The sequence below is a fragment of the Erpetoichthys calabaricus genome, chromosome 8 (assembly GCF_900747795.2).
Source record: "Erpetoichthys calabaricus chromosome 8, fErpCal1.3, whole genome shotgun sequence".
Classification (NCBI taxonomy): domain Eukaryota; kingdom Metazoa; phylum Chordata; class Cladistia; order Polypteriformes; family Polypteridae; genus Erpetoichthys; species Erpetoichthys calabaricus.
In genome coordinates this window covers 198,491,021-198,500,598 of record NC_041401.2, presented here as the reverse complement: position 1 = coordinate 198,500,598, position 9,578 = coordinate 198,491,021, and the positions used below count along the sequence as shown (strand labels likewise).

The following is a 9,578-nucleotide window of genomic DNA, read 5'->3' as shown; positions in this document are numbered from 1 at the left end:
TAGCAAAGTTAGTTGTATTTTTTTTAGACATCATACACTGGAAGCTGGTGATGAACCCTTCTCTTTGTTGCCAATCTGCAGCAGTGAAAAATAAAAACAATCCAAGTTTACGTGAAGTCATTGAACTTGATTATGATTTTGGCTAACTTTAAACCAAATGGCCAGTGTGGAAGAAAATAACAAAGAACTCATCGTAAAGAAACATCAAAACGAGTTAATAAATGTCAGAAACCTGTTGAGGCAAACCAGGACAGCAAATAAAGGTCAAGTGAACAACACTGAAATACAAGAATTGGTTTAGGAAAAATACTGAGATGGTCAAGGAAGTGAGGACTGTGACAGAAGAAAGGTTGATGTAATATTCAAAATGAATCAAAGGACGACTAAGAAATGAGCAGATGACCTGCAAACAACCAGAATGGACAACTGAGATATGCACAGAAAGTTCAAGGGTGGTAGCTCATCTGAAAAGGTACAAGAAGAACCAGAATATAATAGAATAGACTTTTATCTTCTAGAAGTGATTTGGGTATAAACAATGACCCAACCAGAGTATACTGTATGTCTGCACTGATTGACACTGTTAAATAATTTCAGCAGTTTATAAGATGAACCTCCATTCTGTGTTTCTTTGACCATTCTGACCAGGCTGTGACAGACTGCTTTTAATGAATGCCAATGTGTGACGATGCAGGTTTGACTCCACGCTTCACATTCATCTTCTGGGAGCTCTGTACTCGACACCGTCGGTAATGTCACCGATGACCTAAGCAGTGAGGCACAACAAAGCAAGGTGATGGTGCAGAAGAGTATCAGGCGCTTTTATTAAAACAGCAAACAAAACAAAGTGTCCAAAATAAAGTGCAGTGCATCAAAACAAGTCATTAAATAAATAATCCATTACATAAAAGAGTTGAAAAGTGGAGGTTAAAATCCATTAGAAAAAAAATCCTTAAAAAAAAAAAAAAAAAACAAAGGAGGTTAAAACAATGGCGGGAAGCTGTCTTTTTAAAATCAACCTGGTGCCTTTCTCCCCTGCGTCTCCCGTCCAGGCTATGCACCAGGGGAGTCATCCTACATGCAGCTGACCTTCTTCTGCTCGACTGGTCTGGTGGCCTCCCGATCCCTCATTTGGTTCTGCCCCTACCAGACCGAGACTTTGCTTCCCCGAACGGCCAGGATGCTCACACTGGGGATTCTACTCCAAATCTCCGACTCTTGCTGCCTTTGCTGTGGTGAGCCAACCTTCTCCTGGTCACTCCTGCTCCCAACAAGCACTCGGCAGGTGCCACCACTACCGTCGGCCCTCAGGTGCCAGCCAAACACTCCACTCAGGCTCACCTCTCCCAGCTCCCTGCATACATCTGCTCACTTACGCACCGGCCATCTCCACGCTGCTTCCTGCTGTCTTCCTCACTCATAACCTCTGTCCGTTTTTTCTTATTTTCCTCCCCACCTAGCCGCCTCGCACTTTTATTTATTATGGGGACGTGGATTAGATGTGGCAATTAGGAGCTCACGACACCAATTACAGATTAGGACGACTCCTCACCTGTGCACTTAAGTGTGGACCATCTGCATCACACATCACCTGGGAACTGCTCGGCCACACATACCACGCTCCCTTGCTAAGCCGCGAGTGCTGCGATTATTTATTTAAAAAGTGGTCTTTTTGACTTGAGCTGTGGACCCGCTACACCACAACGCCATGAACAGCTCTTCTCCTGCCTGCTTACTGATTTGTCCTGTTAGGGGGTGTTTCTTTCTTTAATAAGATGTTAAACTTCTACCATACCAGGAGATGTCACTAGAGAGGCGAGTGTCAAATGTCTCGACCCTTTGTGAGGCTCCAGTCCGCCCAGCACTTACAGCACAAAATCTTCTTATACAGGGAAGGGGAAAAGTCGGTTTATAGTTGTGAGAACGTGAAACACAGAGCTGTATGTATTTGGATTTATTTAATAATTAGTGAAATTGTATTATTCATAACCTGCTTATCTTTTTCCATCTAAACAACTGTAAACCTACTTTTGCACATCCCTGTACATGCGTGTTTTTGTCGAGCCCCGTATTGCCCAATGTCCCTCTAATGCTTATACAAGGGAGAGTAACAGTAGTTATGATTTTTCCAGAAGCATTTTAACACCATGGCTTTATTAACGGTGTGGCAGATGACCAGGGACCTTGCCCCACCATGATGCCTGGAACAGGGAAGGATCTGGAAATGGGCAATATATTCCTCTAGACGCAAGAGAGCAGCCCCCCTGGATTCCATTAGTGCCCCTTTGGGGATCCATGGCCGCCACCAGGGGAAGCCTGGATGGTTCCTGAGCCATAGACTGCAGCACTTCCGCCACACAAGGAAGATTATCAGGGAGCACCTGGAGCACACCCGGGTGTGCCATAAAAAGGACAGCCTAACACCATTTTGGGACCCTGAGTTGGGTGAAAGAGGAAAGAGCTTTCAATGGGTGGAGTGGAGGCGGCAGAAGACAAGAAATACAAAAGGGACTGTGAGCCATATTGTGGTGTTGTGTGCATTAAACAGGTGTGCTTTCGACATCTGGAGTCCGTGTCTGTCTGTGTCGAGGCTGATCTTTCACAAGGGTTAGTGAGAAGGGTTAATTGCAGAGCACCCCAGTCAAGTTCTCTTTAGAGAAGACATCTGCAAGTTCTTTTAACATCAAGCACTGGATTTGCTGGAATGGAGCTGAGTAGGAAGTTTTGCCCTTTGTAGTGAATTTGAACTAATGCTGAGTAACCCCTGAGTGCTGATCCTGAAACTGACAACATGAAACTTCTGTTTGCTCAGTTCCCTCTTTTTTGCCATTTTTTATGCAAGTCATAAGAAATGATACGACAACATTTGTCAATTTTACAAAAAATCCATAATAGCACTCAGCCTGAGCTCAGTCAAGTCTGTGTGATGTAAGCTTAATGTGCTTAGTCTGCCAGCTGAATGCATCCCTAGATGTAGACGTGCAGGACGTTCTTCAAATTAGACAAACATCTCAGACAAACTGGCTTCCCTGGATTCATGAACGTAGTGTTAGTTGGTGTCCGCCATAATTTAAGCACATTTGGAATGAAGCATCTGAAGCGTCATCCTACGCCCTAGCAGCGACGCAGTTAACTAAACTGTGCTTAACTTTGTACGCCATTCAAGTGCTGCACATTTTATTTCAATAAGCTTCCACTGTAGTCCTGCAGGAGTTGCTGCTGTCTGCAGGTCAGCCATGAACTTGACATCAGGAACTCCGACCTGCAGTGAGCCAAAACGAGAACCTGAATGGCTGCTCTCCCTGCCTCAGTCACTTACCAGTTTAGGATTTCTTTATGGTGACTCTGTAACCTGAAATGTTTGCTTTTACTGCCTTTATTTTTTCATACATTTTAAATCAGCGTATCAAAGGTTTTGCTAAATAATGTCATTTTAAAGACCCATGCGATTTAACCCTTGCTGGAACAAAATCATTGAATTTTTAATAACTTAACACAACAAACGGATCAAAGTGTCTTTAAAGAGCTGAAAGGAGTGCTCCTCTTGGGTTTTATATAAATAACTTTTAATCATAGACTACACAGCAATTTGTAAACTGTAATGAAAGTGAGGAATTAAAGATGAATAATAATCACTATGTTCTATTCGTCCAGAGAGGAATCGTCATTTTCTTCAACTGGAATGCAGAAACGATGAGACGGATAATCCGAGCCGCGGCGAACCTCTGAGGCTCTCCGGCCAAAGCGACCCACAGGCCTGATGCCACGACCTGTGTACCAAGAAGCATCGATGTCAGGGTCTGTAAAGAAATAAAATAGTGAAAGAAGAAAATATCATTCGGGCCGCATAAACAGCACAATGCACCTTCAGATCCGTTGGCTTATTACTCATAACACTGTTGAAGTTAAGACTTTAAACGTGCAGCTTGAAATGAATTTCCATTATATTTACATTCCATTCTAAAATCTTTTGTTGCCACATTTGTGCACATCTCTCATGGTGTTAATGGATAGGGTTAAGCTTAGGGTCTAGACATTGCAGATCTTGTCTCTCTGCTCTAGGAATGTGAGGTCCACATTAGCAAAGCTGTGACTGCTTTGGCACATTTGGACTTGAGATTTCCTTGACTGACTGATGTGTCCTGACTTCTCTGACTTTCATTTTCATGTTACTAGACCAATACTCACTTTTTGTGGTCCGACTTTGCACCTAAGAATTGTTATTTCCTTGGTGTTTTTCATAATTTTCGGCTTATAATCAAGCATGAAGAGCGAGGACGGCCATGCAGCTCTTCTTACGCCGTCCTAGTGGTGCCCTTCTTGTTCCTCCTTCACTTGTGGAATTAGAAGTAGCTCGACATTGTCGTTATGTCACCTTCTTATTCTTAGTGTTTTTGAGAAGGTCATCGCCCCCTTGTCATTCTCCTCTGCTTTAGAAATGTCCTCATCAATGCAATTTGGGGTGGTGGTGGGTTTCTATTTGCCAACAAATCCTACTTGTTCTCCACTGAAAAACACATTTTCACACTTGCATTTAAAGGTCCAACACATTCTACACACGTACTTCATGGGATTGTTGTCTGGAGGGCCTGGTTTGTCAAAAGTTGCAACAGGTCGGTACACCACCAGGTTGGTACACCCTGGCACAGCCTCCAGAACAGAGTGAGACGTCCAGAAGATGAGATTTCAAGGACCACCGGAGAGGACCCCGAAATGAACAATAAGCTAAGGAAGGGCATGAGTGGGCACCCCTGTTTAGCCCACTTTTGACGTTAGTCACTTAAACTCATAAAGAGCTGACAGAGGGAGGTGAGATGAAACTGTACGAAATGGGATTTGTTTCTTGGTGATTGTACAGATCTGAATGTCGCAATGGCTGGGAGCCATGGGGTAAATCAGGCTTCTGTTGCCTTCACTACTTCCCCAGCTTTGTCCCACTACTTCCTTTGGCATTTGTATCTGGTGCTTATTTTCAAACATCAGCTCTCTTTTCTGTGATGCTTCATTTTCTTTGACCATTGATTTTTATTCTAAATCCATGCCATAAGACACCTTTTTGTTTGTGCTATCTGGGGTGGTGTCATCTTTTCTCATCTCTCTGTCTCTTCTTCTTGTCTCAGTAATCCTACCATTGATTTAGGGATTTCCTTATATTAAGTACATGACACACTTTAATTTAATATTTTCCAATAAATAAAAGAAAGCAAAAACAAGAACATTCTAGTTGTATTAAAAAGCACAACGTAACGTCACCACGAGGACACCAAGAGAGCAGATAATGAATCCAAGGCGTAGTGATGCAAGTCAAAGCGCACATGTGTCAGGACCCCGGAATGCCGTGCCTTGCTGTTTCAATGAGTTTATTTAACAATAAGGAAGTGGAGTGTGCAATAAATACATGAGAACACAATTAAAGAAGTTTTAAGTCAAGCTAAAGACGCCACCAGATGGCAAGTCACAGTCTTTCTTTATAACCACTTTATTTTAAGGACATTCATACTTTGTCATTAAAATATAAAGTACATCTGTCATCTTTAATCATCCAAATACAACTTCTAAATAAGACTTTAAATGGAATGTATTTTTATTTCCCACCTGTGCTTAGTATGACTGCAGGCTGCTGCATGAAATCCTTCACTGCACAAAAGGTCCTCAGAAATCCGATGGCCGGACGTCTCATTTGTGAAAATGTTGGCTGCTGTACCTCACTGCTTATGCTTACCTCATTTTTATTTTAGATTTCCTCCTCAATTTTTCATGGATGATTATTCTCGCTTTTTGTTTCTCATTTAAATGTTCACATATTAAGACCTGCGTTAGATCATTAAACTGACGTTTCCTTTATTTTTTCAGCGACATCTCCCGTTAAAGGTGTCGCTCCTCCTCGGATCACAAACTCTGCTGACATTTTTAAGGGGGTCGGTAGGTTTTCACACAGTTGCTTAGACAGGACATTTGCTTCAAAACGACGCAGGGATTCAAACAAATGATTAACATCTAACTGAAGTCCTCGTTTTCAAATCTTATTAAGCAGTTCAATAGCACAGCCTGATCCAGCAGTGCGTAGTGCAAAGCACAAAAACACCCACTCAGTCGAAAACACGGAGCCACTTTCACCAAACCTGCCAGAACATACAAAGTCCAGATACTGGGATTCAAACCTGGGGGGTGAGACCCGTTAGAGAGAAAATGAAGCTGCTGCACTAGCGTAGTGCCCCATCAGTAAGACATGCCATCAGGAACCTCCTCGTGCCCAACCCAGTCGTTGAGCTTTCTATTATCTGTATGATTTTTTTCTTAAACTTCATTAAGAAACAATCTAAAGCTGCCCAGTGTGTAAATACAGAGATTAGGGTTTAGTTACCTTTTCATGTTCATCTTTTCATTCAAATTCCATCTTCACATAAAGACATCATGGGAGGTGGAAATGAATCGAGCTCCCAGTCTTTATGTGGACATCTCTTGTTCTCACTGTCATCCGTCCATCTGTCTCTCTCCCTAACGCACTTATCCAGGGCAGCTGGAGATTATCCCAGCATGGATTGGGCACACAGCAGGAGCAACAGTCGGACTCTCGCTTGACCATCCAGGCTGTTCAGTTGCCTGTTTACCGAGCATCATGGGACTGCTTAGATTTTGTATCCCTGTGTTCTGCTCGACCCTGTACTTGTGCCCAATTAACCTCCATGTCTGTTTGGACAAGTGACTGACAGCATTTGAGCGAGTCAGTTGATGAACGTATGAAGAGGGAAACTCTAGTTGACTGCAAAAAATGACTCAAGAGTCAGCTTTACTATTTCCTACTGAAAGATATAATAAAAGAGAAAATGAAAGAAGTAATCGATTCATCAAAAGCAGGAACAACCCTCTGATTCAGAAAATGAAAGGAGGCACCATAGTGCTCCGACTATACAATGTAAACAGGGGATTGTGAACCCTTTGGAGCTTCTGACAGCTTCAAATTAATGCATAGCAGACAAGGAAAACTTGAGCTACGCCCTTCAAGATGGACATCTTATGTTGTGTTGAAGATGGTTATATCACTCTGTGTTGTACAAAGAATGAAGGTAATTGTGAAGAATGCAGTAAGACACAATGATATGTTTCATGTGCCTGTGATGGAGTTAAACAGCCTATGCATGCCCCAAAATAGCCAATGTAGACAAACTATGTTCCTGGGCGATGGCTGGCACACATGCTGCTTTATAGTGTATTAAGCACAACCCAAATCACCCATTGTCCCTCCATCCGTGCTTTTCTTCACTATGGAAGTTTGGCAGGTGGAGCCCAGGTCTGCCTACCGAGGACAAGGCAGGAATCAAACCTGTCCTCCACAGCAGCACGTCACCAACTGCCAAACCACCTTAAAAGACTCTTATTGGATTGTTGCATCAAACTGAGCACCCAGAGGAAATGTGTAGGCAAGCAGGGGACATGTTATCTCCACAGTGCCCAGAGATTTCACATCAATTTACTGCCTCCATGCCAGTCCTGGCCACAATGCCACCTCACAGTTTGCTTTCTTTTTGCTTTCAAGGTTGCACAGAGCAGATTTTAGTCAGAAGTGATGAGCATTTAATCAGGTTTGCAATTAAACTTATTGGCTCAAAAAGAAAGCAATACAGGGTGACGTTAGCAGAAATCGTAAAACTTACTTCTGATCTCCATGGATCGCTCCTGAATCCTGCAGTCAGCATTCGGGCAGCCTACACACAGAAGCAGGAGGAAAACGCAGCAAGCAGCAAACACTTTCATTCCTCTGGATTCAGACGGGGTCACCTGCAAAAGCAACAGCTTTGGCTTAACAAGTTACAAGACCCGCATGCTGGCACACCTTATGATAAGGAAACGTGAGGCTCTCATTGTGCCCAGTACTGCAAGTAAGGTATGCCGTTATGAGATCATTTTGGCATACAATGAACTGTCCACTTCCACAGAATTCTTTGATTTAAAATGTTTTACTGTGTTACATCCTCTGTGAAAAGCAAGGGTCCAAGGTGAGAGCTGTGGAGGAGAGCTGGAATGGCAATGTGCGCCATTAATGTTATTCAGGCTTATAAAGGGGAAGATAAATACATTAATAAGCAAAAACATACAAAGCTTTTTAAAGCTTCTGACCATTTTTGACACAAAGCAGACAACTGCAGGTATATAAAACATACCAACCCCAATCTGAATTGGATCTCTGCATTCTTTTTGAAATAAGTCAGAACTTGACCAAAGAAAGTTGGAACAAAGCCCTTTTCTGCCATTTCCACCCCGCAGTGCACTTGAAAAGCTTTGGACACGAGTTGTGCTAAAGTCAACTCTCGACTGTTTGCCTTTTTCATGATCAATCAAACCTTGTGGTACAATACACAAGGTATGCCATTGTGAGCATCACTTCAAAGGCGTTGGCAGCACTGGCAATCAAAGCAAACAAACACAATCATTTCAAAGTAGAAAAATGCGTTAAATGTTAATTAAAATTAAACCGGCAGAGGACTTAAAAATATGTCAGCCTGTCATACTGTGCTCGGCAGAGCATGTCTTTAAATTCCTTTGTCATGATGGCTCCATCCTATTTAAGATTAACCCTCACATTGCAGCCCAAGCACCTTGAGTCGGCTTGTATGCCCATCAGCCCGCTGTACCCACACGTTTTTTCACCCGTGTCTGAGAGATGCTGCAGATATTCATGCAGATATTCAAGCCTTTAATCTTTTCATTTTGTGCATAGAAAATGTTTTGCACGGTGTGTGTGTGTGTGTGTGTGTGTGTGTGTGTGTGTGTGTGTGTGTGTGTGTGTGTGTGTGTGCGCGCGCCTATCAAGCCGTGTCAAAGTCTCGCCCCAATTTAAAGGCATTGAAGTGGCTACTTACTGCTGATGCTGGGCTGAGATCTTGACGCCTTCCTGGATTTGTTGGATTAGAGCAGTAAGCACAGCGACTCTCTGCTTTTATTCTCGTCTCTGCTGCTGATGTCATAAGAAGGTCACGGACTAGACAAAGGATATTGTTTGGTTGTCATCTTAGGACTTATTGGAAGAACGGAGGGGGGTGAATGGAAAGGAGCGTCAATATCTGAGGGCTGTCTGTGATATTTAGGTGTCAGCCTATCGTTGAACGCTCTTGAGAATTTTCCTAAGGTGCGTGTGTGACATTCTGAATGCTGTTTTACACTACAGTTAGTTATCTGATGCGCTCTGTCACTTTACTTTGGGCATCTGATTTTACTGAGGCCTGCAAACCCCTGTGTAACAATGCCACGTGAACTCTGCTGTGGCCTTCAGAGTAAGTAAAGCTAGATGTTGCTTCAGAACGTAATAAAAATGAACACTCCGCTCATTGTAGTATATAGTCAGACAACTTCAAGCAAAGAAGCTGCACACACACACACACACACACACACACACACACACACCCTGCTCTGTGTCCGCGTTCATACCATTCAGTCTGTAGTTGACTCCTGACACTTTACTTCTGTAACTGTCCCAGTTACTCCTGATAAACAATGAAAAAAGAAATATGTAAGCAATCAAATGAACATCAGCCAGTGATGGAAAGCCACAGCTAAAAAACAGCAGAAGACTCGGAGGC

At 42.9% G+C, this 9,578-nt stretch overlaps 1 protein-coding gene across 1 annotated transcript; it reads right to left on the bottom strand.

Moving 5' to 3' along the window:
• Positions 1-3,360: 3,360 nt before the first annotated feature.
• On the bottom strand, positions 3,361-8,983 carry prlh (prolactin releasing hormone). The gene is made up of 3 exons (XM_028808408.2): positions 8,862-8,983; positions 7,656-7,779; positions 3,361-3,800 (listed from the first exon to the last, which is right to left on the bottom strand). The coding sequence occupies exons 1-3, from the start codon at positions 8,964-8,966 to the stop codon at positions 3,643-3,645; spliced, it is 387 nt and encodes a 128-aa protein (XP_028664241.2). The 5' UTR covers positions 8,967-8,983; the 3' UTR covers positions 3,361-3,642.
• Between the last annotated feature and the right edge of the window lie 595 nt (positions 8,984-9,578).

Excerpts from the sequence above, each read along its gene's own strand:
- prlh (XM_028808408.2), bottom strand. The coding sequence starts at position 8,966 with ATGACATCAGCAGCAGAGACGAGAATAAAAGCAGAGAGTCGCTGTGCT. Across the intron at positions 7,780-8,861 it reads ATCTCAGCCCAGCATCAGCA|GTGACCCCGTCTGAATCCAG; the intron begins GTAAGTAGCCAC and ends TTGCTTTTGCAG. Across the intron at positions 3,801-7,655 it reads GCGATCCATGGAGATCAGAA|ACCCTGACATCGATGCTTCT; the intron begins GTAAGTTTTACG and ends ATTTCTTTACAG.